Source organism: Leptonychotes weddellii, chromosome 9, assembly GCF_054177405.1.
Source record: "Leptonychotes weddellii isolate Sample4059 chromosome 9, ASM5417740v2, whole genome shotgun sequence".
NCBI lineage: Eukaryota > Metazoa > Chordata > Mammalia > Carnivora > Phocidae > Leptonychotes > Leptonychotes weddellii.
This window is the reverse complement of record NC_138377.1, coordinates 4118459-4135499: the sequence shown is the minus strand read 5'-3', so window position 1 is coordinate 4135499 and position 17041 is coordinate 4118459. Positions and strand designations below refer to the sequence as shown.

At 47.5% G+C, this 17041-nt stretch overlaps 2 protein-coding genes across 5 annotated transcripts in view; both read left to right on the top strand.

Moving 5' to 3' along the window:
• Positions 1–17041, top strand: part of LOC145723362 (echinoderm microtubule-associated protein-like 1) — a 433105-nt gene that overhangs the window by 211467 nt on the left and 204597 nt on the right. The window lies entirely within an intron of this gene.
• Positions 1–17041, top strand: part of EVL (Enah/Vasp-like) — a 143772-nt gene that overhangs the window by 29562 nt on the left and 97169 nt on the right. Inside the window, exon 1 of one of the 2 annotated variants that reach the window (XM_081829942.1) lies at positions 5381–5680. The exons of the other annotated variant lie outside the window; for it this stretch is intronic. Within the exon in view, the coding sequence (XP_081686068.1) occupies positions 5658–5680 (23 nt within the window). The 5' untranslated portion in view covers positions 5381–5657. Of the gene's footprint in view, positions 1–5380; positions 5681–17041 lie in introns of those variants that run through there. 2 annotated transcript variants of the gene reach the window in all.

Genomic DNA, 17041 nt, shown 5'->3' with positions numbered 1-17041 from the left:
GACCAACAGTGACTCTCCTTGAGTTTTCTCAGGCCTGTGGCCTGTTCCCAGCTGTCAGAAAGGCCTCAGGTGTGTCTGAATCTTCTTTCACCTCCTCGTCTCTCAAGAGTGTGGTGCTGGACGTATCAGCAGGTGCCCAGTAAGTACTTGATGGAGTAGGTGAATTTGCTTTGCATGCTTTTATCTTCGTGACTCTCCCTCTATTCCTGGTAAGATTTTCTTGGCAAAGTTCTGTCTGGTGACATTGGAGCAGCTGCGCTTGTTTATTCAAAAGGATAATCTGCCCTTTTATCTGATGGTTGCACCAGAAAGAGGATGCTGACTTCATCCAATTTCATCTTTTTATGAAACCTTCTCTCTCCGTCTACAAACTGCTGGCTCATTAATTCAACAGCTATTTATTGAATGATTCCGGGTGCCAGCCCTGGGCTAGAGTGGTGAAGACTTACACTTCTTTGGCATTTGGTCCTCGTGGGATGCTTAGTATTTCTGTTCAAGTATTTTCCATCTTTGCTCTGCTTTGTTACTAACCTGAGAACCACATGAAACAATGAGCTTGTGAGAAAGACTATCTCTGAAACATACCTGTAATCCATCAACTTGTTTTGTTCTTATATCCTGCTGCCCCTGGAGTCCAGACCCTGTCAGCTCTTACCTGGACTGCTGCAGCAGCTTCTGACTGGTCTCCCCACTTCCACGTTCCTTCTAAAAGCAAAAATCCAGTCATTTTACTTCCTTGCCTAACACTCCACAGTGGCTTCCCTGGCTGCTAAAGCCCTGCTGACCTCTCTGCCCTCCTCTCCTTCTCCTCTGTTTCTTACTCCTCTGTTCCATCCACACAGCATGAGAGGGTGACAGCCAAGCTTGTTTCCTCCCACCTCAGCTGATTCTTCTGCTTGCAGTAATCCTTCCTTGAGGTTTGCACAACTGTCCGCCCCCCCCCCCGTTGTCATTCAAATCTCGCCATAAGTATCACTCCCTGAGGGGGTCTTTCCTATCACCTCTGCTAAATTCAGTAGCTCCCAGTCATTCTGTGGCACATTGCTGTCCTTTATAATCTCGTCTTCATTCATTCATGATCTGCCTTCCCTCCTTAGAAGCAAGCACTGGGAGCCTGAGGACTCACTGCTCTCTCTGCGGCACCTGGAGTAGCATCTAACATAGTAGCCCTCCAGCTGTTTGTTGAGTGAATGCAAAGAAAATCTCCAGTAACCTGGCATAGATATTTAGAGAGTGCTTATTTGCTGAGAGAGACTGATGTAGACAGGAAAGCAGAAACAATTACCAGTAACTCCTACTGCTGAGTAGTGGTAGACTGAAAAATATAATTGTGTTTGCCTTGTAGTAGAATGCTTTTTAGGGGTAGCTCTTAGTTTAAATAGAATTCTCAAAATAGAGGTGAGGGATGGCTTTATTTAAAACTTTTATTTTAAAGCTAAATGTCACTGTAGAAGTTCACTTGAATTATGTAATTTGGGGGAAAGAATTAGTTCAGCGTGTAGGACTCACATTTCTTATCAGTTGAAGAAGGGGTTTTGTTTGTTTGTTTTTTAAATTTTTGGAAAGGTTAATTCAGCTGCAATAAAGGCGCATTCAGTGAATTCAACAAGTTTTTGAGCAAAAGCCTACTGCGTGCATAGGAATGTTAGCTTTCCCAGCTTGTCAGGGGCCTGGAAGCACTCCCTGTGAATGTTTGTATTCAGTATCTCCATGTTTGTTTATCTGAGGACTCCTCAGGCAGCCCGCATGGCCAGTCAGGCCAGAGGACAGCTTTTATTCTTAGGGGTGAGTCCAGATTAATGAGGGTGAGTGTGAGGACCCGAGCTCAGAGAGCCCCCACCCCCACCCCCGTCCAGAACGTCAGCTCTGAGGGGGCTGCTGGTCATGTAAGCCAGGTGTTCTCAGGCTGAGCCCGGCCTGCCCCTGCCAGAGGGAGGGGAAAGCCTGGCGGCAGGAACTGTGAACCCTTCCACTCCTCCTTCAACCAGAACCCTCTACATTTTTCAGCTTTATGTCCCATGTAAGGGACATTAAAAAAACAAAAAAAACCCAAAAGTTCCCACGGCAGGAACGGGCTTTGTCCGAGGCTTGAGTCATTGGCAGATGACCTGGGATGACCTTTTGTTTTTTTAACATTCTGTGGTCACAGAAGTGCCTTCCCGGCCTATTGAGGGAGGCGTGGAGCTGTCAGGAGGCACGGACCCTCACTTGTGGCCCTCTTCCTGGAGCTTGGGTGCTATCAGTGATCAAATGGAGTGCCTGGCCTTTGAAGCCAACTCCATCCCAGGTCTGGTCCCCTGTCAACACGGGATTCTAGCTCTTCCTGCAGCAGCTGAAGCACCCTTGCAGCCCTTACAGATGTGTGCCTGCCCATGACATTCAGGCACTAGCCTGGACTGGCCGGGTAGAAGAACCCCCCCCCGACGGTCACCATGGCCCGGCGGTGTCATGGAGCCACCTGCTACCTGTGGGATAAGCCTTGCTTGCGGCCTGCCTGCAGCTGTTGGATCATTGGTGTTGGGACCCGAGAGGGCACGGGGCTGGCAAACACTGGCATTAAGCCAACCTGGCTCCGGGTCATTGCTTTGCCTCTTGACACCAGTATGACCTTGAGCAAGTTACTTAACCTCTTTGGCCTCTATTTCCTTATTAGTAAATTGAGGAATCTCGTAAAATTTTGTCTACCATACATTTGGCTTTGGGATTTGGAGATTTTTCACCAGCTCTTCTTGTACTAGGACCTTATGAATTGCCCTGAAAGGTATAATCAGCATTCCAAGAAGATATTCTTGCATTACTGGTGGAAAACAGGCATGAAGTCCAGAGGTCTCCATCCCCCGGGCCTCTGCTGCACTGGACCTGCCTCGTGGCCAGGCTAAAGCACATCTGGCCAGCTCCCACCATGACAGATGTCTAGGAGTTAAGACCACTGCTACTCCTCCCCATACCTTGCAGATAGTGCCAAGAATATACCTTCTGGCCATTAGACCACCCAACACCTCTATCAGTCAAAAGTAATTGTTGAGTGTCTGCTGTTCACTAGCCCCGTCCTTGAGGCTAGGAAGGACTGGTAACAGAATGCCCTAAATCTCCTTTCCCTCAAGAAGCTTGTGTCTGATTTCTTACCAGCTGCCCCTACCCCCGTCCATCTATGGCTGTACCCAAGGTAGTTTAAAAAATAACACCCTCATTTCATTGTATTTGGTATGGGTGAATTGCTCTTCCTAAGACTCAGATAGTCTCTACTGTTTTTTTAAACCTAGGATTTAGGACAATGATTTTATACATATATCCATACATGGTATGTATATGTATGTACACACACACACACACACACACACACACACACACCCCGCTTGTCCTGAGAATTCTGGACAGAAATACCCCTTGACCCCCACCCAAAAAATAAATGAGCTACCAGTGAGCAGACAGAACACTTACTAAGGAGGGTGGTCTCACCATAGAGAAGATCGTCCAGCTATCAGCACTGTCAGGGAGAGGCGGCCTTGTGAGGCAGTGACAATGATGGAGAACATTCCACAACCCGATGCACTCAACAAGGAGCTCTCACAGCTCCAAGGGTGCAGTCCTGTGGGGTCCCAGCAGCCGTCCTGTGAGAGAGGCATGGGCAGCATCTGCATTCCTCCAGCTGTGCATGCGGGGAGCAGGGCGTGGACAGCTCAAGTTGCCTGCCAGTGATCACAGAGTCAGGAAGTGGCAGATCTGGGACATAAACTCGGTTATTTAATGACTCCAGATCTCTTGTGTTTTCTGTTATATCATGATTCTGCCAAGAAGCTGCTGTCGCTGGAGGGTCCCAGGCAGAGACTTGTCAGGAATATTGGGCAAGGCATTCTGGATCAGCTCAGTTGATGATTGCTGTGTGGTTTGAGGGATCTCAGGATTCCCCCCAAATCGTCCTCACTGATCAGTCTGCCGTTACCACTTCATTTCTTTGAGTCAGGCTCTGGACTCTGGCTGCTCTTCAAGGTAGAGAGAACGTGGGAAGGGGGCATAGTCATCCCAGAGCACCTTCGTGTGTGGATACTTGTACTCCCATCACTCTCCTCTCTGATGGAAGGCAGAGGTGAAAGGAGGTTCCTGCCGCAGACCTTTATTGAATGGCTCCTCTTTGTCCAGCTCTGTGCCAGGCTCTGGGAATGCACGTCACTGCCCGACGGGCCTCAGGGATGTGTGGGGCAGGTGGAGTGCTGTGCGGTGGGTTAGTGACAGTAGAGAGAGCAGCTGACTGTCCTGGGGGTGGTACAGGCTCCTGGGGCCAGGAGCATGCGTGAGAGGACGCAGGTCACACGGGGAACAAGGAATAATCTGGGCCAGTTGCCTCATGGACCAAAGGAAGGAGGTCGTGGCATATTTTGGGAACTGGGAATGTCTGCCTGAGTTTGGGGGTTTGTGAAGAGTTTTAATGGAAGAGTTGGAGAAATAAGACTTTCTTTGCGGGGCTGAGGCATTTTTGCATAATCCCATGGGTCCCGAGGAACTAATGCAGGGTTGGAAGGGGCGGGGACATCAGAATCAGATTTAAGAGAAGGGCAGAATGAGGAAGACCAGTGCTAAGGCGCAAGGCTCTGTGAGAAGTGCTGAGGGCATAGGATGGGAGGGGCTGGACTCAAATCTTCTGGAGGCAGGAATGAGAATTAGTGACGGATTGTATTTGTGTTGTGAGGGAGAGAAAGTCAGGAGTGACTCACAGGTTTTTATTTGAGCTCTGTCTTCCTTATTTCATAAAGATTTGCACTCTAAATGCTGAACATCTCCTTAATGGCAAGTTTCAGAATACAGCCGAATCTTGCCAGCTTGGGCTTTCCAAACTGGTAAACGTTTCTCTCGTTTTTTTTTTTTTTTTTTTTGGCTAACATCTTTTCCTTTTTCTTAACTTTTGAAATTATTATGGTAATTTTTGTACCTCAAGGAATTGATGAGTCTGGTATATATTAGACACTCAATAAATGAATAATTAAGTCAATGAGATCATTCATCGCAGTTGACCTACAAGGTCATGCTGTTCATGGTAAAGTGATGAGCAGAGAACGTGACTTCTGTGATTCTGAAGCAGTTTATGCATTTGTGCTGAACAAATGTTTGGCAGTGGAACTCTGAAGAATTTTCAGTAAAATGCAGCCTGGTATCACTCTATACTGTTCACTGACCAGCTGGCCATACCTGATGGTGACAGCAGCAGCCCATGAGGTGACTGGGCAGGTCGCCATAGAGCCGGTGACATTCCTTTAGGCCTTTGCCTCCCACTTGCCAACCTGCAAATTTCTAGTGGGGGGGGAGGCTGGGACATATATGTGATTCATCCAGGATCCCAGGCGTGCCCAGGGTTCGACTTATTTCTCTGGGCTAATCCAGCTCCCAGCCTGGAGCCTAAGCATACACTGCATTAATCAGACTTGCTGGAACGGTCACATGGTCTCTGGCTGCCTCCCCTGTTAGCTGCCGCTTGTCAGCAGCTGGTGGAGCTGGAGGCTGCAGGCCCCCGTCTGCAGAAAGCCTTTTACTTCAGAATATTGGGGGGGTGTGGAAACCCCGCCTCTTTTTTCTACACTTTGCACCATCTGACTGACTAAATGGTTGTCCTCCGAACCAAAAAGGCTACCCGACAATCTAAGGAAATTGTCTCTGACTAGGTCATGTTTGCATTTGAAGAATTCAGGTACGTTCTGGGCTTCCTACATGAGTCTGCCGCTGGGTTTTTGTTCTCCCTAGGTTTTTGCTGTGTAATGACAGCTTAGGCTCTGGCTGGTTCTCACCCAAAAAGAAAGGGTTCTTTTCTGCATTTGGTGGGGTTGATCCCGGTTGTGGGGGTGGGAGGCAGAGAGGTGGTGCAGGTGGAGGGTGTTTACTGCATGCACAAGTGCAGCGTGGATAATTGGTTTGATCGTGTGTAAATTTGCTGAGGACCCCACCTTGTGCCTCATTCGAGCTGCTGTGGATGATGTAGAGTTATGAATGCAGAATAGCAACTGTTTATCCAGAATGAGTCTCTTGCTATCTTTTGTTTTTCTTCCTTTGTCAAACTCATGGAGTCTACTGCTCTTTTAAAAAATGCTAATCGTAGCAATGAAGGTGAAAAATTCTGCAAGTCTGCCCGCTTAGTTGAGATTTGATTTTGGCTCTGATTTTTCCCTCATTGTTAATAGTAATCTCATGCCTGGGCAGTTTTCTGGGAAGTGCCCTGATGGTGTTTTGTTAGCAGGGTCCTTCTCTGCTTTTGTAAGCTCTTCAGCTGCTGTCATTATCAATGCTCCAAATTAGTCTTTTGTGAATCTTATTCCTTCTCTCTCCTCCATCTCCTCTCCGCGGATCTGTCTCTGGGTATGAATGTGGGAAGGGATGTTCCAACAGAGATAGTTTCTAAGAAATGAAAATAAAGGAGGCGGAATGGTAGGGTGATCTGATCGTTCGTGTGCATATTTCCACCTTTTGGAACATATGGAAGAGAGTGTGTATGTGTGTGTCTGCTCCTAACCTCCGGCAGCCTCTCATTTCTCAAATGGAATTTCGGTGTATTTTAGAACAGAGTGTAAATACCATATCGATGAGCAAGGGGGTGGTTGTGTGGGGACCTCAGCTCTGTCTCTGCGGGTTTTTTTGGTCCCTCTGAAGGACGTTGCTGCATAAGACATTAAAATGATGATAGAATAACCACCTTTCATTATTTGTAAGAGGAAATTAGAGACCTTTTTATCAAAATCAAGGGAGTGGATAAGAAGATCCCCAGACTTGCACATAGAAAAGCAGGGCTATAAGGGTTGTCCCCCACCCTTTCTGTAAACTTGAAGCTCTGGATCTAGGAAGTTATCCTTTGTTTCAGAGAGTGTCTCTGCATGATTTCTAATGGACCGAGCTTGTGAAAAGGACATTCTTTCCCTGTGGCAGCAGGCTCTGGTGACATGGGCCTTACAAGGTGACCAGAACTTACTGTTTTATTGTGGCTCCACCAGATAACTAACAAGAATTTGTTTTTTGCTTGACATGTTCCAGTAGATAGGTCCATAGAGAGTGAATTGGGCATCCTGGGTTCTAATCCCAGTTTGAAAATTAGCTTTTCTGATCCTTCTGAGAGGTACAGAGGAGTTTTGGGGATTGTAGAAAGTAATACAGTTGCGAGGTTCATATCTTATTGTTAGTATTGATTCTAGATGGAGTAAGCCCTAGCTAACTGCCCTGAGCAGAGCTTGGAGCTATTCACCTCCTTTCCTGGTTAGGGAAGAGGGATCTGTATCAACAAGCCTGTTCCCACTTTGCTGAGCTCCTAGCCCACAAGCTGGGTCTGATGAGTTGGAAGGGGGTCAGGTTGAAGGCCGCTGTGCTGCTGAACTGAGAAAGTGGGGCCGTCTGTGGGAAGTCGACCAGAAAGGGGAGGTCTGTTACCTGTGCTTCGAGCTTTACCTCAGCTGGCCCTGAAGAACTTCGCTGGGTATGATTGCATTTTGTGACTGCTGCAGGTCCAGACAAATGGCTTCTTCTTTAGTCACGGGCTCTGTATGTGTGGGGGCCAAGTGAACACGGTGGGGCAACACAGGCACTACAGAGGAGCTTAGCTCTTTAGCTTAGGTCAGGGTGGTGCTCAGGGTCTATCCTGCAGTAGAATCACCTGGAGGGCCCGTGAAAACCCGCATTGCTGGGCCCCCCTCCAAGGGGCTCAGGTCCAGCAGTAGGTCTGGGGTGGGCTTGAGGATCTGCATTTCTAGCAAGTTCCCAGGTGATTCTGATGCTGTAGGTCTGGTGACCAGACTTTCAGAGCCATTGGCTTGGGGAGCGCAGACAGACTGTCATTATTGAGATGGGAAGTCTGACGCAAAGGCAGGGAGGTACAGGGAGGAAAGAAATCCAGAGCCGGAAGCTGCAGTTCAAGTTCAGGCAAGTGGACCAGAAGCGGGCATGCTCATGGGAGGTTAAACTATGACCGTGATAGTCCCAACAGCCCCCTCCTCCTGGGGAGGGGTGAGAGTTGGGGAATTGGTTTATAACCCAGGTTCTGCCATGTACGGCCTGTGTGGACTTGGCGAGGTTTCTTGATCTTTTTTTAGTCTCAGTTTTCCGTATGAATTTTCTATAGGAAAGTCTATAATGCTGTTAGAATTGAACGAGATGACATGAACTTACTTTATACATTATACCCTTCTTTCTACGTGAGTATAATGGAGGAGAGGACCTGGGGGCAACTCTGTCAGCTTATGCACACGTGTTTACTGGCCTCATGCACGCACATACTCCTCCATGCACACACCCCAACCCCGAGAGCACACGGTCTACATTCATTCGGATGAACACACGTACACACCACTATTCTGTGTTGGACTCTGAGTTCCTTGAGAGCTTTCGAGTCTCCCATGTTTTTAACTTTGTCTCCTTTGTGCCTAAAACTGCTTGGCTCACAGTAAGGCCTTAATAAATAAGGAGTTGACACAGTTCGTTTTCAGAGGATTTAATAAGGAAGGAGAAACAAGCAAGTGATCTGGCTAGCTCAGTGCAGGCCTGATGTTGGTGCCGTGGTGCCCGTTGAGTGTGCTAGTTCAGAAGAGCATGTCGAAAAGCTGACAGCTGACCTCCTCAGCACACGCCAGGTGATGTAGTGCCGGAGAACTCCGATCACATTTCATAAGGAATCTCTGCAGGTGATCTCACTCTAGAACGTGCTGACGATCGTAATGATTTGCTGGGGCCAAACCCACACAATTGCAGAATCCTGAGAGCTTGAGTGGTTGGGCCAGCATTTTCCAGATGGTGAGGGTCTTTTTTTGCCTGCCATTGACTTCAAGACTGTATTGCTCTAACACCAGGCAAGCTGTTCTAGCTGGCTTTTGTGGTAGACACACTTCACCTATGTTTTTACCTTTTTAAAAAAAACTTCTTACATGAGAAGCTTCCTGAATTCATAGTTTAGTAAACATTTACCAGTTCCTACACACTGCAGAGACTGCTTTCTGAGCACCCCTAGAGACAGCTTTGTGGAACACTCTATAGTTTTCCTTCCCCTTCTAGACCCAGGATGCAGACTACATTCCCTGCCATCCCCAGAATAAACAGTTTTCAGTGTGATTTTTGGCTCTATAATCTCACAAGGGAGAATGGAACCCAAATCAGAAACCACTGTTTTTCAGAATTCCTGATACTTATTCTGATTTATTTCTAGAAGGAATGTGGTATACCAACTCTGAGATGTAAAATCCCCAGTTGGAACGTGTCAATCACCTAAAAACGGGAAGTCACTACTGGAGTCTATTTTATGGAAGCGTTGAGGTTCAAACTCCAGCCAGCTCTTTATTTATTCAGATTCATATCTAGTCTTGGGAAGTGTTTTAACTTTTCTTGCTCTTTCACTGGATTATGGAAATGAATCAAAATGAGTGGTATCGGGGAAGACCTAAAGTTCTGGAGCCAGGACAGCCCACCCAGTGTGGAGCCCAAGCCGGCCTTCACCCCTCTCATTTCCCCGGCCCTGCAGTCCGCCAGACAGGTGTTTAGGTTCAGTGACTGTCACACTGCGGCAAGCAAGTAAGCCTCATCATCAACAGGATCTGGGGACTGGGCTGGCCAGGGATGGGGAAGGTGCAGGACTGGATTGGTGAGTGCCTCTCCGTCCCACACACCGTTAGTTGCTTCGCCCATGGTAACTCTAAGCCACATAATGTCAATGAAAGCAGAACCTCAGGGATATGGACAACCCCAAAACATATACCTCCCACCCCGACATTTCCCCGCACTGGTCCCATGTCTTCCCTGCTTGGTTGGTGTTGCTATCTGGAAGTCTACCAGGCATCTCAAACTCAACACATCTAACACTATTCTCGTGTTTTTTCCTAAGCCATACCTTCCTTAGTTGTCCACAGCCCGGCCTTCCTTCTGGCTGCTCAGTCATCCCTGACTCCTCTTACTCTCCTTGTCTGAGCCGTCAGGGGGAGCTCTGTCAGCTCTACCTCAAAGTATGCCCAGAGTCCCACCACTTCTCAGCGTCTCCAGTGCCACCAACCTGGTCCATGCTGTCACCATCTCACACGCAACTCACCGCCGTGGCCTTGTAACCGGCCTCCCAGCTTCCTGTCTGCCTTGTCCTCCTGCTCCCGGTTCTTCACTTGTTATTCTTTTTAAAATGCCAAATCAAGTTGTGTCAGTCCTGTGCTCAGAACCTTCCAGTGGCTTCCCGCCTGCCTGTGCATGCCCCAGCTCTTGGGGTAACTCGCAGGGTCTGCTCAGCCTGGCCCTATCACCACCATATTCCATCTCTGACAGTGTCCCGTGTCCTTCACGCCCCCTGCCACACTGGCCTTGTACTGTTCTTGAGCACACCAGGCGTCCCCTCCCCTGGCCTCTGCCTCCGGATGCCCACATGGTTTGCTTCCTCATTTCCTGGGGTCTTTGCTCAGCTATGGCCATGACTTCTGTTTTTAACATACCCCTCCCCACAACGGGCACTCCCTTTCCCCCTTACTCTGCTTTATTTTTTCACCAGATCATATACCACCATCTACGTGCTATAGATTTTAATTTTGTAATTGTTTATTATTTGTTTTAGCAGACTGTAAGTGCTACAAGGTAGGGTTTTAAAAATCTATTTCTGAGGGGTACCTGGGTGGTTCAGTTGGTTAAGTGTCTGCCTTCGGCTCAGGGCATGAGCCCAGGGTCCTGGGATCGAGCTCTGCATCGAGCTCCCTGCTTAGCAGAGGTCTGCTTCTCCCTCTCCTTCTGTGCACTCTCTCTCTCCCTCTCTTTCTCAAAAAATAAAGTCTTTAAAAAAAATAAAACTAAAAATCTATTTCTCTTCACTGCTGTATCCATAGTGCCTTGTACATGGCGGGTATCTAATAAATACTCGCTAAATGAATGAAAGAAATGAAGACAGACACTCAGAGAGGTTGGGTAATTTGCCTGAAGTGACCCAGCAAGGAGGTCTAATCAGTTTCAATTCAGTTCATCTTCCCAGACACTCTGTGCCTGGAATGCCACCCTGTGAACTGACCTTCTGTCTTCCAGCTGGCACACCTTCCTGAGTCTCTCCAGTGGGCCCGGAGCTGGTGTCGTGCCTGGCTCTTGGCACCCCTCCATGTCTGTGGGAAAGTGGAGAACAGAAGAGTGGAAGATCCCCCCACCTAGGGTGGAATAGATTGACCCTCCGCTCCTCCACCCTGTCTCTCTGGGGTACTTCCTACAGGGTAATTGTGCAGCAGTGTTTCTTTCACACCGTTCTGCCCTCCTACAGTCTGAGCTCTTGGAAGTCAGGGAGCATAGCTCAGTCATCTTCTATCACTACCAACTGTTATGAGTGATTGGTAAATGTCCACAAGATTGATACTGCAGGTATTACAATAATTTGAATTATATAAGTCACAGTCCCTGAGAGGAGCTTATGATCACACTGTCTTTGGTCTCCCAGGGTCTATTAGAAAGCACAGCTGTGTGGGTTTTTAATAGGTGACAGCAGGAGCCCCTGGTTGGAGGAAGTGGCAGAGGAGGGAAAGAAAAGCAGAGCAGGAGAGGGGAAGGACAGACGGATTGCATTGACTTGACAGCTTTGCCTAGCGCTTGACTAGCCACAAGCAAAATGTTATTTTGGGAAACAATTTAGCTGTTAGGATGGCATTTAAAAATATCAGTCTATCCTCCATTATTAAATAAGTATTAAAATTATTGTTGAGTTTTGCTCAAAGAGAGGCGATGTCATGGATCTGGAGTCCAAAGGCTTGGGTTCAGTTTATATAATGTAAACGTAAAAAGCTGTGACCTTGGGCAAGTGACTTTATTTCTCTAGGCCTTAGTTACTTCACTTGTAGGAAAGGGGCCACTTTGAGGGTAATATATAGGAAAGAAGTGTATAAATGACAAAATTTTGCTATAATGTTTGTATTTTATATTTTGGAATGAATGGAAGCTTGATTAGTTAATATTTAACTGGTTCAGATGTTACTTTTTAAAACAGTTCTGATTTCCATTCCCCATTTTTCATTGCTTAGCATTGTCATAATCTCTTATGTTAAACACAACAGAACAAAACTTGGGAGGAAAGACTTTAACTGGACTCATTCAGAGGAATGAGTCCCGGAATACGATGCCAACCTGGATCCGTGGGAGTCTTGCTGGCTACTTAGGATACTTGCAAAAGCATCTCCCAACTGTGTAGGTTCAGAACACTCTGTATATGTCTTTTGGAAGGAGGGCAGGCCTTTTTGCAGTCAGGATGACCATTCACTGAAAAAACACTTCCTAAACATTTACTAAATATAAGCCATAGTAGAAACTGCAAATATGCAGACATTTACCGTCCTGAAAAGGTGCTGAACCAACACCAGAAGTATGGAGTGGGGTAGCCAAAGACAAATGAACACTGAAAAGTAAGATAAATTTCTTAGGGACACTGATAAGGTGCATGGGAAAGAGGAGGATGTGGTTTTGCTGTATGGAGAGTTAAGGGGGACTTTTAGGAGGACGTATCTCTTGAGTGAGTTCTGGAGAAGTGTGGGGTCTGGGTGGATGAAAATAAGGGAGGGGAGGAGCCGAGGTGTGGGAGCGGGCTACAGTGTGTGCTCCCAGCCACACTTGGGCTGAGAAGAGATTTTTCCCCTTCTCAGAGGAACCAGGTCTGTTCTGTCTTCCTCACGATTGGTGGTTTCTCTGCCCTGAAGTTCACTACTTTGTAGAGGTAAACCCTTTTCACCTTCAGGGTGCACGTGACGTTCATGGGAAGTGGTGCTGGCACCTTTGCCTCTCCTCTAGTCTTGCTACCTTGAGCAAGTTACTTAGGCTCTTTGTGCTCTGGTCTGCCTGTCTGTAAAGTGGGGGTATTGCCTACCTACCGGAGTTACGGTGCTGATTAAAGGACATTTCTTACATGAAGCATCTAGCAAGGTGCCTTAGTAGATACTCAGTAAATTAATTCCTTTAATTTCCCTTAAGTAGCCAAGCATTTAGTTAGACCCTCATCCTGGGCTAGAAATTGCACAGGAGCCAGGAAAGAGGCCTGCCACACCAAGAATGGAGCACCTCCCAGAGGTGCGCAGATGCAGAGTGCCAGAAATCAGGCCTTGGAAGATAACCCTGTTGGGTGAAATGTTTATGCCACAGCAAACCAACCATGATGTGACTAATCAGCTGCGCGCCCGGACCCTGGCTTGGTCCGCTTGCAGATTGAGTGGTCTGAGAGATTAAGTTCCTTGCAGTTGACACATGAGAGTCTGGTGCTTTCTGTCTAATGAGCATAGTAGAGCCAGAACCCACCCCAGGTGTGGACATTCCCCCAGTGCCTACGTACTCTGGCCACAGTCGAGAATTCATTGTTCTGCATTCCTCTGTGTTGTGTCTCTTTATTTCCAGAGTCTGCTGTCGGAAATAAATGTCTGTTGAATGAATGTGGGCTGTATTGGACAGGTTACGACAACGTGTGAGGTCTCTTCCATTGGGGGGTGGGTGCGGAGTGAATTACAAACACCTTTCCAACAAGAAGGAGCTGTTGCACAGGTGACAGGATACGTTGGGGAGGGGGCTTCTGTTCTATTGGACGTGGGGAGAAGCTACTGAAGCTCCTCAAGTCAAGGATTCTGTGTGATGGTTCTCAACTGGGAGGGCCCATCAAGATCTAAACACAGGGGCCCAGGCTGCACCTCAGCCCTACTGAGTCCAGATACCCAGACGTAGGACCTAGGTGCATGCGTTGTATTGGGCCCTGCCAGTAATGCTGATGCACCCTCCCCGTCAGAGTTCGCAGAAGGCGGTTGAGCTTGGGAGTCTGGAAGCCCTCAGGCCTAGTGATACCATGTTACATTAGATAAGTCACTTACCTTCGCTGGGATTTAGTTTGTCCCCCCAGAAAATAGAAATCATATTTTTTTATAGAGATGGGGTTCAGAGAGAATAAGACAATGGCCATATGGAAGCTTTGGAAAGTTGAGAGCCCCAGACCCAGAGATGTACTATTACGTGTGCGTTAGAACTCACAAATCCAGGAGTGTTCAGTGTGTGGCTGGTACAGACTACGGCGTCCGGTCTGAACTGAGCTCCTGCTGGTTCATGGTCTTTCTTGGGTTCAGTAACTGCACAACTAGTCGTTTGACTGTGAGGAGTTCACTTTGTACTTGTTTATAAGCGAAAGGAATGTTTTCACTCCAGTCAGCCAGTTCAGAGCCTGCGGAATGCCAGCGTTGATCTGGCTGTGCGTTCTTCGCCACCAGCCTCCCTCCATCTTCATCAGCACAAGTGCTGGAAGAGAAAAAAGACAGCCTGCGTTTCCTTGGGGAGCCCTGGAGAAAACAGGAAACCTTGGAGCTCCTCCATCGTCGAAGATCACGTCTTGGCCAGTGGTGTGCAGGCTGCACCCCAGGGGAGCCAGGAAGGAACCAGGAGCAGGAAGCTGGGCATCACCTCCAGGCCTCCCTCCTGAGTGTTCCTAAGTTGTGCTCAGGTCTCTGTCTTGACTGGATGCAGTAGTTCAGAAGCTGTGTACAAGTCAAGATAAAGCCTTCAGGGAGATGGGGAGATGGGTAAAACTGTGTGGTTAGGGTACTTTATGATGATCAGGACATCCAACAGACTCTGATTTAAAGAAGTCTTTGTACTCAGTGATGAAATTCCTTTTCCTGGAGAGAGGATGCTTCCATGGTCAGAAACTTGGAGCACTTCCCAAGCCGAAGAGTGGAGACCTCTTGCTTTTATTATTCTCCAACTTGTTGAAGTGAGGGAAGTAGAGATTCCCAAGGTAGAGGAAGGTAGACACATTTTGCTACAGGTGAGAACCTTGTTTTCCTGGTGTTGGTTGGAACATTCATGATAATCAGATCCCTGGTGTGAACCAAGTGGGAATCAGCTCCTCCCTGTCCTGACTGAAGACTTGAGTACAGCTTGCTTCAAGAAAGATGGGGCCCGAGGAGAACATATCCTACTTTGGGGACCAGGTTATACTATAACTCTGTCCATTGCCAGTCCAGCTCCTTTTCTCCTGCACATGGAGCCCTCCGTGCCCTGACTGCATGCTCTCTTAAAGCTCAGCTCCCAGGAACCTTCCTGCTGCCCCAGGGAACCTGGCTTAGATACGGATCTGCACATACCACCTTACTTCCTCATCTCGAAGCCTTTGTCGTCTGCCCGTGAAGTCCTTTGAAACCCAGCTCTGTGCGCACTTTCTTTCCTGACCTCTTTATCCACATGAATTTCTCTGTTCTTTCTAAACTCCCGTACAGCACTCGAGGTCCATCACGTGTAATCTGATATTTAATCTTCCTCAGTCTTATTTTCTCGACTAGAGTGAAGGTTACTTGAAGGGAGAAAGAATATTTGATCCATCTGCATCCCATCTGTCCCACTTGAGGAGGGCTGGGTGCATCATGCCTTCTCCACACCTTTTATTACTTTTCTCTTTAACCTCCGGCCATATGTCAGTCATTGTTACAGGCCCTGGAAGGGGAAATGGCAGTAAAGAGGATCGTTGCTGCCTTCTTGATGTCTGTTCACTTTGCGGCATGGAGACCTGATTAGGATTCCAAAAGAGCTACTGAGTCGAGTGAGCAGGCCCTGCTTTTGAATGAGCAGAATTGGTCCAGGCAGTAGATTGACAGGAAGGCCTAAAAGCACTAGGTGGTAGATTTTCAAAACTGTAGGGATTTACAAAAGTCTATGAGCTAATAAAAATGCATATGAAGCTTAAAATGCCCTTACGTATTTAAATGAAATGTTTCTGACTCGTCCTGATTCCAGTACAAACAAGACCACACTTGTGGTTTTCAGGCCCTTCTGTTGTCGCCCCTCATTTTCCCAGCAGGCCTGCGGGCTGGGGGTTACCATTATCAGCTCCCCTCGGAAGCACCCCGGTAGATTCCGAGAGGCTAGAGTGCTTTCCCAACGTGCTTAGGTGGCAGAGCTGGAAATCGGATCCAAAGCTTCAAACTAAAGAGCCAGTGTTTGCTTTGTCATTTCACAGCTGCCTCCAACCCTGACTTCGTAAAACAAGGAAAATTTGTCAGGTACTCTAGTGATACTTGTTTTATATACTGTTTCGTGGAAAAAATGATTATGTCACCTTTACTGAGCCTTAACTTTGACCACTGCAACCTGCTCGGCACTTCATATGCATAAACACACGTACCACTGTCCTCATAATCCTGGGACAGAGCTGCTGTTTCACAGATAACAAAAACCAAGGCACACACCAGCTGACTCACAGAAGCAGCATCACCCAGAGCTGGCATGCTTTTGACAGTCATCTTAGTCATACAGAGGCTTCATGGGGAACAGGAGTTCCGTGGTCAGTTGTTTGAGAAAAACCGTGCCCCAGCTGCTCCGGAAAAGCACAGTGCACAGTCCCACGAAGGCTCTGAGAAGTCCCGTGGGGTGGGAGTTTCGCCCCCAGCTTTACACATCCGTTTAATGAAGGAACTTCTATTGCCTAACACTTGATTTTTAGTCGACACTCGAAAATTGTGCTACAGCGGAAGGAGATTCAGAGCCTGGAAATTAGAAATCGGGGGAAGGAAAGAGTTTCCAGAGCAAAATCCATAAGTGGAAGAAGTTAAAAGAAGTCTCATGTGAGCATGAATTCAGGCTCCTGCTCTTACTGGCTATTCATTTGTTCTTCTGGGGTCTCATTTGCCCTACCTGTAAAATGGGATCATTGTGAGGGAAAGTGTGATTTTAGATGCAGAAATGCTTTGTGAACAATGAAACTCAAAGTTGTTGTTTTTAATTGTTATTTACCAATTCATTTCTGTCCTAGTACCTTAGCACAGCATCCACCAGCTGTTTGCAGGACAGTTAACAGTTGTTGGATGAATGAGTGGATTTTGCCTTCTTTGTCTCTGGGTTCTATAACTGGTACGTTACAACTGAACCTTTTTTTTTTTTTTTTTTTTAAAGATTTTATTTATTTATTTGAGAGAGAGAGAATGAGAGAGAGCACATGAGAGGGGGGAGGGTCAGAGGGAGAAGCAGACTCCCTGCCGAGCAGGGAGCCCGATGCGGGACTTGATCCAGGGACTCCAGGATCGTGACCTGAGCCGAAGGCAGTCGCTTAACCAACTGAGCCACCCAG